The sequence below is a fragment of the Haemaphysalis longicornis genome, unplaced genomic scaffold (assembly GCF_048455015.1).
Source record: "Haemaphysalis longicornis isolate Haplotype H1 unplaced genomic scaffold, Haemaphysalis longicornis Haplotype H1 scaffold_10, whole genome shotgun sequence".
Taxonomy (NCBI): domain Eukaryota; kingdom Metazoa; phylum Arthropoda; class Arachnida; order Ixodida; family Ixodidae; genus Haemaphysalis; species Haemaphysalis longicornis.
The window spans coordinates 68,172,093-68,192,671 of NW_027526204.1; the positions used below are offsets into that span (position 1 = coordinate 68,172,093).

The following is a 20,579-nucleotide window of genomic DNA, read 5'->3' on the forward strand; positions in this document are numbered from 1 at the left end:
CCTTTGACGGGCGGATAAAATAAGGCCCGCACCGCAGTAGAAAATTCGTTAATGCGGGATCGCTGTTGAAAAACATTTCGTTGCCGCGAGATATGAAATACATGGGCTTCTATGGACGTTCGCCGGGGATCCGGAAATATTTCGTTGCCGCGGGGATTTCGTACTTGCGGGATTTCGTTATTGCGGGTTTCGACTGTATCCAGGTTTAAGTGTACACTGAACCCTGTAGACACCACCTCGAGCGAGGGATGCGTAGCCCCAGGTGCCATTGGGAATTGCCCAAGCATTCCAGCCAGGCAGCCCAGCTGGCTCTCGTTGATTGATTGATTGATTGATTGTAGGGTATAACGCGCCGACGCAACGCAGGCGATGAGGCGCGCCGTAGTGGAGGGCTCTGGATTAATTTTGACCACCTGGGGATCTTTAACGTGCGCCGAAATCTCGTACACACGACACACGGGCGTTTTTGCTTTTCGCCTCCATCAGAAAAGCGGCCGCCGCGGCCGGGAATCGAACCCGCGACCTCGTGCTCAGCAGCGCAACGCCTTAGCCACTGAGCCACCGCGGCGGGTAGCTGGCTCTCGTGCCTGGAGCCACCGCCAGTGAGTTTCCGCGGATCGTAGCCTCACTCAAGGATCGTAGCCTCAAACTTGTGTCTTGAGGCCGGGGGCTTCTCAGGCTTTGCCTAGGGTTCCATGAAGCTGGACTTGCTATCCTTTTCCAAAGGCATGCCTTTTTTTTAGGAGCGGAGCACTTCAGGGGCTCGCCTTGTCGTCGTAGCTCGCTCGCTGGACCCAAGTAGAGCCACACGGCGTTCCATCGTAGCGGCTGTCGTCGCGACGTCCCACAGAGGCTTCAAAAGCCCAGCGGTTTATACAGTCATAAGCGTTCGAAACTCGTGAACTACTGGCGCTTTTCATACATCTCCCGTTGCTTAGTGCAAAGAAAACTGTAGGCACATTTGAGGAAAAATATATGTAATTAACCGGAAGCGCCCACATTTCTTTAGTTAGAAACGCTCGTTTGGTTGGTTTTTGCGATAGTAAGCGAAAAAAAGTGGCAGTGCGACGCCAGCACGTGCGGGAATAAAAGCGAGCACAAAAAGAACAGAACTGCCGCTGGCGCAGTTCCAGGAAGGGGGAGCGCGAGAACTGCGAAGGCGGGAAATTGGAATTGCGTTGGGTGGTAGCAGTGAGCTTATGAATAACGGCACTACAGCCCATTATGGCGAATCACTGCTCTGCACTTCCGACAGCTTCCACATTGAGTGGAACGGCTTCAATTTTTCCCTCTTTCTGTTGTCTCCCTCTTCATCTAAATGTTGGCCTACTTCATACTTCTTCATTTGGAACACACTCCTTGGGGGAGGTGGGGGGGGAGTTGCTCGTGACCGTTCGCTCAGATGCCGCAAGCTCAAGACAGACGGCTGCTTTCAGTTGCAGGAGAAGCGACAGCATATCGTGCTTTCAGTTCCAGCTCGTATCTACGTCTTGGATAAGCCTGAGTGGTGGTACAGACTAACCCACTTATAATATTGAAGTGTCCCAAAAAAGCCATAGTTACTATAACCAGTAGTTGTCATAGCAGGGTTGGACAGAAAAAGTTACTTTTGCGAGCATTTAGGGGTTTTCACCCAGTACTTACAAAACGGAAATGTAACTGCATGGTTGACCACGATGACTTTGCCATGCGTGTGCCAATTGACTTTACAAGGCCCCTAGGAAAGACCACCGTCTTTGACACAGGAGGAAATCTCCGCGCATCAAATCCTTGACTTTTTCTTTCTTTTTTAACAATTGGCAAATTGCATGTTACTAAAGTGGCGATGTTTTCTGCCTTTTTTAACATTCGTAATCAACAGTAGCCTTTACCCCACTGTAGCTTTATTTTAATCTGCTGCCTTTATTTTAATCCAATGCCTCTCTTATTTTCTGGACCAGCTGACAGCAGGAGATAAGAAGGGCAGTCAGGAGGTCTCTTCCTTCAGGGATAGTGGGGCTACATAAAAAACGCCAACTTTTTCCGAGTGCTAGAAAGACAGAGAATGTCACAACTTATTTCATGCTTACAAAGTCATGCACTGCACCTATGTTCTGTCATCATCATCATCATCGTCACAGATCCCCAAATACTATAGTTTACGTAGGCTCATACTGTCAGGCTCAATTGTTATAACCAATGATAAGGAGAATTACCGTTGTTATAAGTGTTTTTTTTTTACCATATAACATATAGCAAAGTTGATGACATATAGCAAAGTTGATGGTGCCACGACTGGTGCCAATTGGCCTGTTGTCGTGCGAGACAACCCCAAAGCACCAGACTGCTGTGCAGCTATGACAAGCATAGTGCACGCTGTACCATCCACAGTATGCAGTGTTACTTCTACGTTTACGTGTACTTTCGTAACTTCCACTGTTTACCCCACCATTCTTACTGCTGTAAAATGAATATGAGCTTGTTCAGCAAGCTTGTAAGCCCTGCCTAACTTGTGTTTGCTTTTGCCAGCCTCAGCCAATTGCATGGTTGTGCATATAGTACTGCATAGGGTCTTGTGCTGGAAGTGAGCCAGCGGGTCGCATAGCCATTCCCTTTTCCCTTAAAATTATGTAGCTTATTTGAGCGAAGTGTGCGTTAAAATTTGTGTCAGTATGATTCTAACGAAGCAATATTTCGACGGAACCAAACTTGTGTTTTAATTGCGTGGCCCCTTGAGGAACGACAACAGAAATTGCCCCGGCACCTCATCGCTGCATCCGGCAGTTACTCTGCATGGGGCAAAGAGTGCAATATCGGGTATTTGGAGCATAAAACGAGCCATTTCTGCGATTTTTCTGACTTAATCCACTACTTTAGCGACGACAAACAAACTACTTGAGAAAGAGCAGCCTATGTGACGCATTAAGTGCAATCTCTTTTCAAAACGCACGCCTGAGCTGACATCCCGGTCTGTCGCTTCAGCAGAGTGATACGCTACACCAGCTACTGCCATTCTTACCGTATTTACTTGAATCTAGGCCGATACTTTTTTTGAGAAAGTCGTTTATGAAAGTTGTGGATTGGCTTAGACCTGAGGATGCAACTTTCCTGCCACCGCTAGTCACTCAACGACATCTCGAGGCTGCAGGCTTCCAGCTTGCTGGTTTGCAGGTTCCATTTTGCTTGTTCGAACATTGTGAACCCACCTCTCAGCGTTTCGTGCTTGCTTGCTTACATTACTGTGCGACCTCGAGAAGCGCCCATGTTCGCAGCACAAGGGCACCCACTAAGCGGTGCCACCGCACCGCGGTAGTTTTAAATGCCAAGAGAACTTCAAACCTCCAGGGCACCATGTGTGTTTGGCATGGAAGAGAAGAACATGTGGCGATGATGGGCGTAGCGGAACATACTTTTCAACTGCGCTGCCAAGCGAAAGGCTTTCACAGGACCCAAGAAAGGTCGACACTGCAAGGTGGAGAAGGAAGTCGCTGACTTTATCAGGAAGCAAGAAGAAGGTGGAACGCCTGTGATGACAAAAGTAACACAGGCAAAGGTGAGGGGAATTGCAAACATTTAAGGTGTCGTGCAGACTCAGTTCCGGACCCGCAGGGGCTGGGCCACTCATTTTATGAAGCGGTTCGGGCTCAGCCTGTGACAGCAGACGTATGTGTGCCAAAACCTACCCTCTGACTTCGAGGAGAAACTAGTTGCATTCCAGCGCTTTGTTATCAAGAAGCGGCCGGAAAAGAAGTGCGGACTGGGAAAGATTGGTAACATGCTTGTGGCCTAAACAGTGAATGAGAAAGGCACGAAACAAGTGAAAGTAAACACTGCAGGCTACGATAAGCAGCGCACCACCGTGATGTTGCGTTGTACAGCTGATGGGCGAAAGCTGCTGCCGTAGATTTTTTTTAGGAGGAAGATTCATCCAGCCGGGGACATTTTCGCCAAAAACATCATTTGAGCCCATGAGAATGGGTGGATGAATGGTGCCGTCGCCGAAGATTGGGTCAAGACTGTTTGGCAGCGCCATGCCGGGGCTCTGCTGTTTAAGGCTCTGCTGTTCACTCCTGGTCCTGGACTGCTATCGTGACCACTTGACAGATGCTGTTAAGTCCGTGCTTTCGGAGGACGACACGGACATCGCGTAAATACCTGGTAGTCTGACGAGCCAGCTATACTCGGTTACAACTCAAGAACGGCACCAGCTCACGTAGTGTATCACTCCGCCAAAGCGCCGGACCCGTGCCGTCAGTGCGCGCGCGTTTTGAAAGGGGTTTGCTATGAATGCATGATATCGTCTGCCTTGTCTCACGCAGTTGGTTTGTCGTCACTGGAGTCGTTTATAAGCATATCAAGTCCAAAAAATCACGGGAACGGCTCACGCCATGATCAAAACATTCCCAGTAACGCCCTACTTGCGCCGCGCGGAGAAACATCCGGCTACGGTGATAAGGCACAGCGGCAACTTCCGATGCCGTTCTTAAGTTGTCACCGAGTATACAACCGCTCAACATGGCCATCAACAAGCCATTTAAGGACAGGCTGCAAAAGCATTACAACGACTGGCTGACACTGCAAGACCACCAACTCGCACCGACCACGCGCCTCAAGCGCACTCAGCCAAGAGGTGAACTGGGTCGCTGCAGCACGGGACGAAATTCCGGCAGAGCTAATTGTGCGCGTTTTTTATAAGTGCACCATCTTGAACACGCTGGACAGAAGTGAGGATAAAGCGCTGTGAGAAGGGGACAGCGACAAAGAGGTCAGTGATGTCGAAAAAGACGACAACAATGAGTGAGCATTGAACACACTGTGATGAGCGCTGCAAGCGTAACAAAGTCCATGTGCTAGTCCCACTACAATGCTTTTCGAGGTACGCTGTTTTTATATTCTGACCTTCAAATTTCAGGGGGCCAGTCTAGAATCGAGGCCATCCTAGATTCGAGTGAATACGGTAACTTTAACCTGAGTGCAAGCGGCCATACCTAGAAAAAAAAAAAAAAAAAAAGGTTTCTTTTTGCCATCAACAGATGGTGACACACGGATACAATATGATCATCATCAAGTATTTTGGTTGACTGAATATTTGACATGAGATTCGCGAAACGAATTGTTCGAGAACTTGTTACTGAAGCTGTATTTGGGTATTTGCCCAGCCCTAAAAAAAAGGTGAACTCCATCACTATGGGAGGGTGCAGCTAGTCTTTCTTATCCAGAGAGTGTTAATCACAGCATGAGCGTGGCCACATCTTCAAAAGGCAATAACAAGAGAAACACTAGGGAGGAGTTGGCCGAAAGCCAAGGAGTCAGGATGGTTCCGTAAGCCCCTTTTTTTTTGCGCACCGGTGCAATGCAGGAAAGCCTATTTCCGCTAGCACAAGAAGCCAGCGCTCGTTTGCGGTGGTCAATTGAAGGTGTTCAAAGTCCGATACATTATGGTGTCCCACTAGCTCAAACTCGTAGAGAATCTATTTTTCGTGTTTTTAATGAAGCATTTCTTGTTTCCAACATCGAGTAAATTCATGAATCCGAGTTCATTGAAAGAACCGTACCTTTCAATTTTCGAACTTTTAAATACTCCGAAAATATTCTAAACATTTGACTGGTGCTATTCGATTCAAAACTGAATTGCGTATCACCTTAGCCTATTTGACATGTTCAAGTATTCACACACCGCTACCTAAAGTCTTCCATCACAACAGTTTACCTTACTCACTGCTAATCTGGCCGCCTTGTGTGCGTGCGTGCGTGCATGTGTGCGCATATGTAAATATCTGCACACACACATCAATACAGTGCTACTATACATCAAAGCTTGGCTCTTCAAAGAAAAGTACCAGTGTCGCAACGAGACACAGGTGAGACATTCATTTGTTCTTTTAATAAACATTCTAAAGGTCAGACATATGCCAAACTTCCAACAGACATCTGGCGACAGCTAAGGATAGCTCTATTCTGAGATCACCATCCAAATGTTCGCACTTTTTCCCCTTCCCCACCCACCTGCCAAGCCAGTGCTCGTGTGTATCATTCTGCATTTTTTTCCTGGCCACCAGTAACCATCGCTCTTACTTTTTAGATGTGACACTCAGAGCATCTCTTGTCGGCGGCCCTGTCCTTCCTGCGTGTGTCCGTTGTTGTCCGCGTGCGTCCGTTGTTGTCCGCAGCCACTCTCCCCCTCTCCTCTCCTATAGCGAACACTCTCTCGCGAGGGACATTGGATTCGATTGGATTGGCTTGACTTGGATTGGATTGGATTTGGATTTGGATTGGATTAAAGTAGATTGTGTTGCATCATAGCTGCGGCACTCTCTCTCTCTCCGCGGTCTCCTCTCCTTCGGGCGCGCTGCGCATATAACCGGTGTGCCGCTCTCCGGCGGCCTTTCGGTCGACGGTCGCTCTCCACTTGCGCTTGAACCCCCCTCAGCGTCGCATCACACCAGGGTTCCCGCGAGGGGAGGTGGGCGTAATTTTTTCTCCAATCTGGACAGTGTTAGTGCAAATTTTTAGAGTGAACGCTGTCCTACTCCAGGCACAAACCAAGAAGACATGTCGTTACGTCAATTTAGATCTGACCTCCAAGTGCAGACCAGACCAATCCAGTATCTCAAGCGGTTCCACAGTGAAAGCATCTAATCGCTCGCTTGTTCCAAGGAGAGAGGTTCAAAGGAGGGGATAAAGGAAAAATGGCAGCATGTCCACTCCGTGGATGATGGCGAGGGTGCAGAGTGCGGGGACTCGAAATGACATCCAAGTTGCGCCCCAAGTGACATCCGATTTTCACCACGACCGTCATTCGATATGACCCATGAGCTCCACCTTAATTATTCCCTAAATGAAACTGCAACTCACGGCTCAAATCGATTTTCGCTTGATGGCGATGTGCGCACGGATGGACGCGGACGGACATTGGGAGGTCCTGAGGTACTCCGCACCGTTACAGGCGAGTGAGTAAGCCGCTTGACTCTCGGATACTAACCCATGGTCGTAGCCCAATGGGTAAGGCTACTGACACTAACTCTGCGTGGTCTCCCAGAACCAGGCTCGAATCCTGCCGGTGCCTGTGTGATTTTTTTGCGATTGTAAATGCCATGCGCACGGACGCGCACGGACATTGTGCGGTCCTAAGGTACTCCGCACCTAAAATACCAAGGGCGCGTACCAGCAGAGAATGACACAAGGAGGCGCTGGCTACATCCCAGTTCACTGTGCGTTCATGCCTACAGCACCGAGCAGAGTCAGTGCTTTGTCTTGCGGGGCGATGGTGTGCACACTCATTGCCTGCTGTTGGCACGAAAACTGAGCTCTCGCTCAACAAACTTCGTTTCACACTTTGATGCCCAGTGTTGCCCAGGAGCAACAACTCAAACAATTTTTTTTTCTCTCGCACTTTGAGGTTTTTCCGACATTTAGCACCATCTAACGACAGACAAAGTATCCCGAACCTTCAAAAATTAAGGCGACATACTGGTTTTAAACCAAAAAAGTTTATTTTTACAGTTGTGACGACAAAAATTAAAGGACCTATGTAGTTTTTCATTCTGATTTACATATCAAATTTGCTTCTATGTAAAATACCTACATTCTAATTTATTCAGAATTTTATATGTTATTTTTTGACAGATTTTGTAAGAAAACTGCTGGAGTGATGCAGCTGAACAAGGTACCAGTGAACTGTGCACAAATCAAGGAGGAGCGCAATAAGACTAACATCAACATCACGGCTACGTTAGTGCCGTGCATTAAATCTTGAATGCGAGTAACGTACTCACGCATAAAAGGAAATCGTGCGCGGCCGCTTCCGCCCACCGCCATGTTTGTTTTGATATCACGTGGTAGCGGCCGCTGCCGGTTGCTTCGATGGTTGTCACCTCGCAGCGAATGTGCTCTCATAATTGCAAATAATGTTCCCCGCTCAACCCCCAATGCATGGTTATTCCACGTGCTTACACAACAAGCTCTTCTTTTTTAACATCTACTGCACGCACCACAAGAACACACACGGCTCTTGAGGGAGCATCGATCATTGCTGGAAGAGCCGCCGTATTGGGGGTATTGGTAGTTGACGGAAGAGCTTCCATTTGTGATACGATTTTCTAGGTGGCACTCGCATTTTTTCTTTTCTTTTCTTTTATTTTTTTTTTTTTGAGAGAGAGAGAGAGAGAGAGAGATAGATGCAATTTTGGGGGGGTTGACTTACATTCGAGTCGACTTACAATCGTGTAAATACGGTATACAAACTTTAGGTTATCGTGTTCACTTGAACCATAAATCACGGTGATCAAGGCAGCTCTCTTGTTGAACGGATATATGGGCAGCCAGTGCCCAGTGTGTCCTAGTGTCCGTCCTAATGAACCGAATTCTTTTCTGACTTCACATTTGTGGTGTCGGAGGTCCTTTTAGATCATAAAAAAACTTATCACACGCTTACGCAAAATAATAAAGTTTTCGGCATCATCAAGGGGTAACAGCGTTCAACCACGGCAATTTCTTTTTTGTTTCCATTTCTTTCCACCCCTTTTAATGAAGTGTTGATTGATTGATTGATTGATTGATTGATTGTGGCGTTTAACGCGCCGATGCAACACAGGCGATGAGGCACGCCGTAGTGGAGGGCTCCGGATTAATTTCGACCACCTGGGGATCTTTAACGAGCGCCAAAATATTGTACACACGGGCGTTTTTGCTTTTCGCCTCCATCAGAAAAGCGGCCGCTGCGGCCAGGAATCGAACCCACGTTCCCGTGCTCAGCAGCGCAACGCCTTAGCCACTGAGCCACCGCAGTGGGTTTTTAATAAAGTGTTGCATGCAATGGTTTCCCACCGCAGTTCAATGCCAAGCTAAAGGCCTAGCAGCACAACGCAACATGAGAAGGGACTCGGGACGTCGACTCACGCTTGTAGAACTCGGCGATGAGGTTGACGCCCTGCGGAAGCAGTTTGTGGACGTGCGCCAGCACCGTGGCCCCCTCACTCAGCCGGGCGTCCGCGTTCCATAGCTGCACAATGTCGTCCTTCTCTCGGACGCACACCGACACCCCGCACACCTCGTCCCCTGCACACAACAAATAGAAGGTGGACAAAAATCTACGTGGTATTCTCAGAACTTTGAGAACGTTAGGGGGAAGCCTATTTGGACCTCCTGTTAAAGGAGCCACGAGGACAAACACAAATTCGGTTCATTCGAAAGATTGCCTCGACAGAATTCTACTGACACCACCTTCAACACACACTTTGCTCAAATAAGCTACTCAATTAGGAAAAAACGGAATGGCCATGCGACCCACCAGCTCATTTCCCGCAACAGAACCTATGACGTCACATGAGCCCAGCTGTGCGATTGGCTGAGGCCGGAAAAAGCAAACGCAAATTAGGCACGGCTTATAGGCTTTCCGAACGAACTATTTGCGCTTAAGTGTATTGCATATTCATTTTACAGCAGTAAGAATGGTGTGGTAAACAATGAAAGTTACGAAAACACATGTAAGCACAGAAGTACCAATGCGCACTGCTGTTGATACTGGGTGCACTATGCTTGTTTTAGCTGCACAGCCCTCCGCCGCTTTGAAGTTGTTTTACAGGACACTGGCCAATTGGCGTAAGCGGTGTTGTCTTACATGACCCTGTTTGTCGAGGATACCCCATGTTTCACGAGACCATCACTTTCTACAGTAACAAAAAAAAGCCAGGTGCAACACTCAAAAACAAAGCCACCGCGGACAGCGGTTTGTGGATGACTATAGTAGCGCTATCTGGGAGGGCGGATGGAAAGCAAGGCCGCAAACCCGAATTACACAGTGGAAGTTCACTTGGATACACGCACTTATGACTTCATTGCTGACCTCCCGAAAACCCACGATTTGGCGGGAGAATCAAAATTTTAACCTAAATTGATTAATTTCTCAGTGAATACGACATCATTTCTGCTGGACAAGTGCTGGGGGCACTATAAAAAACGAAATCTTTCAAATAAAACAAACTTGTATTCCGTCTTCGCGGCTCCTTTAAACTTTGTGGCTGCACCCGTCCCCATTAGACCGGCCCCCTCAACAGTGCCCGGCAAAGCTCGTTCTGCTCGCTAGCCATCGCCAGGAGCATCCTGTTTGCCTCCTTGGGTGCCTCTTTTGCCTTTCAAGCAGCAGCCCACCCTCCTCCCACATTTAATGGGTCGCCCTTTCTTAGAGCCCTCCTCAGAACCTCACTTGTCACTGCTGTTTCTTATCACGCGATCTGCGGCTCGCATCTTGCGCTGTGATTTCTTGTACAGTTTGTGTAACACAATTTTTGCATCCCCCATGTTACACGAAACACAGAGCGATCTAACGCCTTCGGCTTAAAAGAAGCGCACTCGTAGCCAACTCCTGGGCCCAATCAAACGCGGCGCAGCCATTCAATCTACACGAAAGGGGCCATGGCAAAAAAAAAAAAAAAAGATTGGTGCACAAAGTGAAAATTAAGGACAGACGCAGGTCTAAAAACCGTTTTTGGTTTTCCAACTTCTGTGAAATTTTTCCTTCCCTTTGCTTGATCACCTTTGACCTTCCTTCTATCATAAAAAACGAACAAATTAAAATGAAATATGAACGAGAAATTGGTAAGAAACACGTCTGAATGATTCGTGGCAACTCGGAAATTGCGGATTCAGTCAAATTTCAGCCAGCGACCTTCACTGCATGGCTGCGTCACTAACCCCCATGTCAGCCACTTGTGGGAGGTAACCCAAGCCTTTTTTTTTGCACGAAGGTGTCCCTCAAGTTTACACAAACACGTAAAAATTTTTTCTTATAATTTAATCAGGTCAATCCATCTAAACTGGTCAGTTAGAAGGTTACTTGCCGAGCAAAACCAATAACACGGACGATTATTCTAACCTCGAGTCTCTGAGAGCCAGCAACAGGCACGCCCAACACATACAAAGATTAAGCAGCCATTAGAGCTTTGGTCAATTTGCTCGAAACACGGCCAGTGAGGAAAAAAAAAAAAAGAGTGGGCCTTGGAAATCCGCTCACCTGGTCGGACATCGTCTGAAAATTGCTCCCCTATGGCCGCAAGTAGGAGCTCCTTCCAAATCAGGGCCTGCACAAACCAGGAACCACAACATTGCAGAATACTGTTAAAAATGTTGTCACACACAACATTATTGGCTTCAACTCTTTCGTGACCACGGAAAAATGGCTGATTTTGAAAGCTTCCAGAAAACTTTTTTTCCTCTTGAGCTACTCGACACATTTAGCGTTGCTATGCACGAAATTGTATCTTATAGATGTCTCTTTCAAACACGTAACAGCAGTTTTGTGAACGGTGTGATCATTGACAGCTTACTGGTAAACGAAAAAAGAAAAAATATGCAAGAAAAGCATACACAAAACACAAATCGGCTAATTTGCTAAGCCTAAAATTTTTTTTAGGAATTCTAAGATATGCAAAATGTTCCTACGTTCGTAAGCTATGATTCAATATATACATAAACGCTATACACCAACTTCTGCGTTTTTGTGGGCCCGCTACCGTAGCGGCCCTGATGGCTGCTTGGCTCCGCAAAACCACCCGAGAGTCAGGTGGTATCTCTAAAATATACACCCAAGCATGCTTGTGTGTGTTCTCACACAATAATTTTATCACTGCAGCGGTAAAAACCAAGAAAAAAATATTACGCCATCTTGAGAAGCAGCGTGCGTAGTGATAACGCGATACAGCGCGGTACATTTGACAAAACATCCCCGCCGCACATTGTCCAGACCCCACACATGACAGTAATACTGCAGTCATCAGATATAAGGCACGTTTCGTTTATAAATATAGTGCAAAGTAAAAATGAACCTTGCGTGGCAGCACCTGTTAAGTCTGAGGCTGCTGAATGAGAGAGTTTTCATCAGAACTAAAATCTGAAGAATACGCATCATTTCTGGAGTCATCACTGCTGCTGGGGTAAAAAAAAAAATCAGCAGCAGCAGTGGCCAAAGTTCTTGAAACCACTGTTAGCCTTTGGAGAGTGCACAGTGAAACAGGGACGCCATTTTCGCCCAACTCGCTGCTACCTTGGGCTCAAATTTCACTCACGATGCCGTCTACCCACGCGAAATGTAAACAAACGGCAACAAAACCGAAGAAGGGGTTTCCAATGAACACACCAGATGGCGGAAGTTGTCCGAATAGCGCCGTTCTTATTCTTGCGGGAGGTTTAAAAACACCATTTAGCCGTGACCGATGGTCTATGGCATGGTCACAAAAGGGTTAATGTTCATTTTCATAATGTTCATATGTCCATTTTTTCCGGACTAACTTGTCCTGTGACCTCCAGAATGCGTCACTTCTATTTGGCAGAAAAAAGTACAGCCAGAGAAGTTAACGCAACGTGGAACTCAACTGCATAACAAGCACATATACATATTCGCTTCACTCATTGCATCCGTGTAACAAAAGTCATAAAGCATAAAAGCAAAAAAAAAATAGATGATTTACAAAAAATCAGCTGGTGAGGAATTTCGCCGCTCATGTTGTCCCACTGTTTTTCTGTAAGTATGTACCATTTCTCTTATCTTGAATTTATTTCTTTTAAAATTCCATCTTGCAGCTCGAAAGCGTTGTATAGCCATCGTTTGTTAGTTTGTACAACGGCAGGTAAAGCATTTATTAAATGGAAAAGCTGGGTTAAGGAAAGGGACAGAAAAAAAGGAGGGGCGGGTAGTCCTCCGTTTGTGGTAAAGAGGATAAAAATAGAGCCTAGACACACCACGGACACAATGCAACGATGAAGTAAAAGAAATGCGCTTGCAAATATCATGGGGGCAGCAAAAAAGCACTGCTGTCCTCACATAGTGCTGACAAAGCTGACAGCAGCATGTTTTATGACCTATCATGCATTATTCCAGGGGTGATTAAGTGCAGGATGTTTTTAATCTCCAATCATCAACCGCTCCGCTGCCTCCCTCCACTTGAGAGAAGAGATGTCGAATCCATTATTACTCTCACAAAGTTAATGCATTATTTGTTTAGCCAATGCAACACATTTCCTTCCCAAGAACTAATCTTACGTGCTGAGCACTTTAGGCGCTCGCCTTGCCGTCCTAGCTCGCTCGCTCGACACAAGTGTATGGAGCACCAAAGCGGCGTCCCGGGGTAACGCTGTTGTTCGCGGCGTACCCCAGAGGCTTCGGAAGCCAAGCGGTTTATTTAATCATAAGCGTTCGAAACTCGTGAAACGCTGCCGCTTGTCATACATCTTCCCGTTGCTTAGGGCAAAGAAAACTATAGGTACATTTGAGGAAAAATATACATAATTAACCGGCAGCGCCCGTGTTCCTTTAGTTAAGGACGCCCGGTGGGTTAATTTTTACGATAGTAAACGCAAAATGTGGCAGTGCAACGCTGGCACGTGCGGAGAGAGAACAGGACTCCCGCTGGCGCAATTTCAGGCAGGGGGCACGCGAGCACTGCGAAGGCGGGAAATTTGAATTGCATGGGGTGGTAGCAGTAAGCGGATAACGGTGCTACGGCCGTTATGGCGAATCACTGCTCTGCACTTCTGCCAGCTTTCACATTGAGTGGAACGGCTTTAATTTTTCTTTTTTGCCTAATAGTAATACCTGAACACACATGTCCATGTTCCGTTCCTGCCTTTTACTCTCCAGGTGTGACACTCACCATTGTTCCTTGAAATCAACACCTCGAGAATTAATGAGACCATAGTTTCAACTGGCTATGGGCATTCGGACGTAGCGGAGCACCACGAAATACTTTGAACTAACCGGGGTTCCCTAATGCAAGCCAGAAATCCGGGCCACAGAGTCAGGCTTTTGTTGCTCCCTTACCCAATATACAACTGCCCTGATTACAGCCCCCCTTGTACAGCTATTACCGCATTTTCCGGTGTATAAGTCGCAGTTTTTTTCTGAAATTTTCGTTGGTGCGTCTGATCTATCGATGCGCGACTTATATATGAAATTAATTTGGTACGCGGCAGCTGCACGTGTTCCGCACTCGAAAAAGTGCCTCTGTGCGGCGTGATGTCAGCGCACGTTAGGAGACACAACTCTATGGTCTAAATGAATGAATTATCTGTAACAAGTCGGAGGAAGAAGGCTTCGATGGTTTTGCGTAAATGCCGTGTGTAAGTACATGCCATTTGTGTTTATCAATAAACCATTTTTGAGAAGTTAGTTCTGCCTAGACTTTCGACGGTATATGCACATGTCTAGCAGTGCTTACAGGGGGATGTGTTCACAGGCAGTGGACGCCGCAACCATGTACTTTCGCTGAAACTTCTAACAAACTGATCCTCTACGGGTTTACCTGATTAACAAGTGCGTTTTGCACACACTTAAACACCGGTGCGACTTGTATACAATTTTTTTTCTTCGGAAAAACTGCCGTTTTGAGGGGGGTGCAACTTATACAAAAGTGCGACTTATAGACCGGAAAATAAGGTAATATAAATCCGAGTTTCCCTCTCCACGTAAAAATCCTAAGTTCCCATCCCGTAAAGGAATTCGAAAGTTGGGGGTTTCATTTGCCTTAGTTGCGTGCTAGTGGAGGACTCTGGATTAATTCTGACCCCCTGGAGATCTTCAACGTGAAACACAGGCGTTCTCGCTTTCCGCCTTCACCTAAAAAGCGGCCACCACAGCCAAGATTGAAACCTGTGTCTTTGGGCTTACTCAGTAGTGCAACACCTTAGGCACTAAGATGGCACATTGGGCGAGTTGGTATGGTTTCGTAATGAAAAAAACAACTAGCGCAAGAAAGACGAGGATGCTGGTTGTTTTTCTGCGTGTTTGTAGCCTTCCTCATCCCCGTCTTTCTTGCGCTGGTTGCTTTTTCATTCTGAACCTTAGGCACTGGGCCACCATGGCAGGTTTCCCCCTCAAGCTTCTGCGCAAGACCCCAGGTGAGCATGGAAGTGCACTCCGACAGGTTCGAACCCTCGTCTTTGGGATCCCTCAGCAACACAGCGTCTTGGCTACTGAGCCACCGCTGCGTGTCAGCCAGTCTCGAAGAAGGTAAGTGACTGTTTCACTTCACCACACGAGAGCACATCCTCAATTCTCTCTCCACGGGTAAGCTGCTTCGTCCCTCCCTCTCCTCCCCCCTCTCTTCAGGCCCTTCTTACCGTGTGCTTCTTGTGGCATCGCAGGCGCCAGGTGCCACCCCTGCGGTTCTCGGGGTCCTCCCAGAGCGGTCGGCGGCGGCCGCGCATCAGGTGGTACGTGTGCCGCTGGCCCAGCTCGCACACGTCCGGAATGTGGTGCAGCACTGCCCAGAAGCCCTGCCGTGATGCAGGTCTCAGGAAGCGCAGCCACATCACATATGGGACAACTCGCATGCAACAGACTGCTGGAGACAGCAGTGCGACTGATTGATTGATTGATTGATTGGTTGGTTGGTTGTAGGGTTTAATGCGTCGACGCAACGCCGGTGATGAGGCGCACCGTAGTGGTGGGCTCGAGGTTAATTTTGACCACCTGGAAATCTTTAACGTGCGCCGAAATCTCGTACACACGGGCGTTTCCACTTTTCGCCTCTGTCAGAAAAGCGGCCGCCACGGCCAGGAATCGAACCCGCGGCCTCGTGCTCAGCAGCACAACGCCTTAGCCATGCAGTGTGTACACTATCATCATCAGCGGTGCACCACCACCATCGTCGATGGCTATCCTCATTTCACAACTGGCATGTGCTTGCGCTATATCTTCTTTCCAGTAGGTTGCTCTCTCCCTAGTCTGAAAGCCTCTCCTGTGGGACCAAAGAACCCCGCACCGTGCACTCTTTGTTAAGGAAAACCCTAGGGAAGACTAGGCACAGGAGAGGAAGTCAATGAAGCTGCCCATCCGAGCGGACAAGAACAAAGAGGACAAAGAGTGGCTAGTAAAGCTGAGCCTTGCTGATTGCGTGATTTTTTTATGTCTGCTAAGGGTGATGAAGATGGGACAAAAACAAAGTAAGTACGGGCATACCAGTGCAAGCGCTAGCCCAACTGCATGGTCATGCAAAGTTCACAAACGCTGTACTGGAGTTCTGCTTCGCCAATGATAGGTGTAAGATTCTGTGTACTGGGCAGCACCGTCATAGTTACCAGAAAAGAAAAAATACCGAGAAGAAACGCTAGCCAGACGTGCCGCTTAGAAAGTGAAACAGTAGACATTGCACAAAGACACTTGAATCGAAGCACACTTGAACAAAACTTGACTCGCCTGCCTCATATCTCTCTCTCTCTCTCTCTCTCTCTCTCTCTCTCTCTCTCTCTCTCTCTCTCTCTCTCTCTCTCTCTCTCTCTCCCTGTGCGTGCGTGTGTATGTGTGTGCGTGTTAGTATAGTAGAGGTGCAAACTTCGGAGGATTTCCAAGCAAAGGCTTGTTATGTAGCGCCACAGAAAATGCCCTTCCAGATGTGTTGCCCACCCACAGCCTTATGCTCTGCGTGCAAGACCAGGTGCCAGAAGCAATATTAAGGTACAATAGCTCCAGTACATTCCGATACATTCCGGTGCAGTGAACTCTGGTATGATCACTCCACATTAGTCTGCCTTTGCCAACCCAGCCATCCCTCATTAATAAAACAACAGCACAGGATGAGCATTGGTGTGCATCTGGAATCCCCTTTCAGAAAAAAAATAAATAATAATAACACTGCATATTTCATCAGCACACCACAGCAGCACTTTGCACGAGCGACTCTGCCAAGCAATCACCCTTTACATTTCACCTCCTTGTGTCACCTTACAAGCTTTCTCCCACATAACACGTAGGCAATGCAAAATGGCATGCACTGCACTGATGGCCACTTCCATGAACTCAGGCAATGATTACGTCAAAGTAGCGGGAATGCACAAAAAGACAAAAACGAACTCAGGGTAGCAAAGAGCACTCAGTTACAATTACAAAAGCTTCGCTGAGGGCATGCAGCTACTACTGATGACAGCACGCAGTTTAAACTCAGCTCAATTGCTCAGAGATGCCTAATTTAACCCAGTTATGAAGTGCATCCAAACCATTACATTCCCAACCATCACAGGAACAATCTAGAATGAGGCTGAAATTAGAGGCTGCGTGGTCTGACATAACTAAAAGAATATGCCTGCACTGTCTGATCACTCCACAGCAAGAGACAAAATGAAATTAGAAAAAGTTCAGAGATTAGCAGCTCAGTATGTCTCTCAAAATTATTCAAGATGTTAAAGCAAGTTTTTGCATGTCGCGGCAACTAAATTCCAATCACTAAATACACAAATATAAGAGTAAAATGATTTATTTAGGCTATTTTTTTCCCCAAGGCTATTTAGGTATGGAACATCCTCCCTTCTAAAACAGTGAACATCATTTACAATGAAGCATTCCTGAAGGCACTGTGAAAAAGTGTTCATTAGCGCAGATTGTGCCGTGTTAGCCTTTATTCACAAAGCCATTTTTCACCCCATCACATTACCGTCACGTCACTGTCTTTCGTCATGGTTTCTCAGGCAATTTCTCGCCGAAAACGTTGCGACGGCGACGGGAAGCTGAGCTGTACATTTCCGCTCGGTCAACATGACGGGACCACGCCCCGCGGTAAACCAGCCAATCAGAAAAGAAATTTTTACAGCTAAATTTAGCGAAAAGTGAGCACACGTAAAAATCTATGCCATTTTCTTTACTTCTCAGATTAAGCACGCTCAATTCTAGGCTGAACTGATCACTAGGCAGACGACCCTGTACTCTTACAGAGACCTCCACTACGAACGCTACTCCGTTTACGTCTCCGACGAGGTTTTTTGACGCGACGGCGCCGTGACGGAGAAGGTGACAGCTGTGTGAATGAGGCCTTAGCCTGTTTTCTTCCTTTTTTGCTTTCATTGTATTCTCCATGTTTTACATCTCCGCTGCAATGCCACAAATGGTGAAATGGCAAACAAATAAGTTAAGAAATATTTAAAAAATTTGGCCTTGGCATGAAAAGGCGCTTTCTTCGGGCCGGAGCAATAAAACCTGCCTCCAAACAAGCACGTTAAGATCCTGAAACTGTCTCAATGCAGTCCTTGCTACCTGAACAAGAACAGCATGAGCACAGTCCTGCCGCAGCAATTTCGAAATTCCTCCCAAGTTCTTTCTACGTCCCCTACGCTGACCCATCACTGGCGCATACCTGGACGGTGTCAACGGTGTATATCTGCTTCAGACTCGCCTCGTACTGTGCGGCCGAGATGCCCCGACCTGCGGTCCTGCAAAAAACGACACACGTGCGCTTGGCTTAAAGTCTGCCACATGGGAAACATTGGCGCACGGGCGTCTCAGAGCACAGCTCAAAACAAAACCTTCCAACCACTTCATAAGCATCTGTTTTGAGCCAAGCCGCAGTATTTTCACGGAGAACGTAACACATTCGCGCCACCAAGGCTTCCAGCGCCCCGTTTCAACCACACTATAGTTTCTCAATGGGAACACTCAAAAACAGGCACTTTTGATGTGAATTAAAACTCAGAATAGCACCCTAGGGGTCATTTTGTTCAATCGGTGCATCCTACAAGCTGTTCACGTGCTTGTACGAAGCTGTCTTGCAGCCAAATGTCATCGTACCAGTCAATGCAATACAACAGCCAGTCATCTACTGATGTAAGTGAACTGACAGTTTAATTGGTGGCAAGCAAACAAACTATTTACTACGCATGAACACAGCACTGCCGTGCACAAGCTCCCTTTGTTCCCGACTCTGATTTCACTGACGTAGCCTCTGGCGCTAATCCATTCCTGTAGTACCACTCGCCAAAACTGTGCCTCTGTTTATTAAGTAAAGGATGACCTGTAGGCTTTATCAGTTTCTTCAATGACCCCAGCCTTTGAATGAGTGGGCGAGTGAGAACAGCCTTTCACAATTCAGCGAATTAATGTACTCCACCTCACTTGCGACCAATCCAAGCCCAACAAACGTGAAACCATAGTGAATTTCCCAAGTGACTTTATTTGGCTGGCTTACATTTCAAACATAACATCTTTAGCTTACGAGATGGTTATAACTGTAAACCGACATTGAGTGAACTAAAATTAGGAAAAAAAAATCACGCCATATCCACGGAACGAATGATGATAAGTGGGGCGAAGCTCGAGAAGGGGAGATCATCGGTAACCGTAACTCTCCCGTGAAAGTTCGCCCATTACATCATTAAGAAAGACGTAAGACTGTGTGCGTACATTGTACAAATCAACATTTATTTTCGGAGTCAATGCTCCCAGGCCCAGACCTGGTGAAAGACCCCGCGCCATCGAGGACTACCCCGCACCTCCACCACAATTTGTCACGTAGGATGGGACACAACGGTAAAGAAAGAACTTTTATTTAGGGCGAACTTGTGCCGGAACAAGACGAGAGGAAACGAGCAAAGGTCCTTGCGTCTCGTTCAATCTCCGAGAACGACTGCCTGCGTTCGTGGCGTGATCTCTTGCGTGATCTCCCCCTCGCAGTGCACGTGCGCTCGCGCCTCCGTTGGCGAACACAGACAAGCTCACGCTCCCGGTGCCGAGTTTGCGCTGCCGGTTGCAGCCGGTTCTTGCGCGTGCGACGCGGCCCACTTTGCGACATCTCCGAAAGCATGCGGCGGTCACGTACCACGAGACACAAGGGATGGACATACCCGTGGCTTTAGGAGCTTTGCCCCTAAAAATATCGTCACGAAGCCAAAGATGACGCAGTTGGCTTGAAGGAAAAACAAGTTTATTGGAGCGAACTTGTGCTCCCCTACCAACTCAAAGAATACACAGTTGAAGCAGCAGCCAGCAAAGTGACGTGCGCAGGCGAGTGTCGGCAAATCGAATACTGCGGCGTCTGCTCGGCGGGCATTTATCTCTTGGCGCGAGTGTTTCTCGAACCGTCTAATTGCATCCAGAACACTGTAGATCAAAGAAGATTATTCTAGGCTGGTGACATTAGTTCAGAACATTCTCCCTATCAAATGAGATAACACGTGTGGCATAAAGAATGAAACATGCGCTTCACTTCGCCCACAGATAAGACAGCCCGGCATAGCCAGTCGGCAAACAGAGAACATAAACAAACCCAATGCACGGTTCGCGGCAATTATGCACATAACAAAAACCCTTAGGCAACACTTGTGTTAGTAATTGAATTATTTCTTGTTTGAAGGCTAAAGAGCCGTTTTTGGCAATGCCACGAGCCCTGTGACATGTGTGTTAGAAGTAACGAGAGGAAGTTGACACCTGCCGTGCTGTCAGAACATGCAATGACCGAGTTTTATACGCAAGTTTTACGAGAATCTTATGAAGTCCACAACAGGAAAAATTTGATGTTGCGGTTTGTAAAATTATTGTAAACCGGAACCAGTGAGGGCACAAAATACAGGCCACCACAAGATAGATTTGAAGGATCACTTGCTATCCCCAGGCACATCATCACCAGCCTATCTACGCCCACTGCAGAGCAAAGGCCTCTCCCATTAATCTCCAACTACCCCGGTCCTGTGCTAACTGCGACCAATCTATCCCCGCAAACGTCTTGATCTCATCTGCCCACCTAACTTTCTGCTGCCCCCTGCAACGCTTGCCTCCTCTGGGGATCCACTCTGTTACCCTCAATGACCAACAGTTATCTTGCCTTCGCATTACATGCCCTGCCCAC

General features: G+C 47.3%; 1 protein-coding gene across 1 annotated transcript in view; it reads right to left on the reverse strand.

The window, feature by feature from the left end:
- Positions 1-20,579, reverse strand: part of LOC144158673 (eukaryotic translation initiation factor 4E type 3-like) — a 41,247-nt gene that overhangs the window by 17,546 nt on the left and 3,122 nt on the right. Inside the window, exons 2-5 of the mRNA XM_077689706.1 lie at positions 18,096-18,171; positions 15,091-15,246; positions 10,991-11,057; positions 8,878-9,036 (exon numbers count right to left, since the gene is read on the reverse strand). Of these exons, the coding sequence (XP_077545832.1) occupies positions 8,878-9,036; positions 10,991-11,057; positions 15,091-15,246; positions 18,096-18,171 (458 nt within the window). The remainder of the gene's footprint in view (positions 1-8,877; positions 9,037-10,990; positions 11,058-15,090; positions 15,247-18,095; positions 18,172-20,579) is intronic.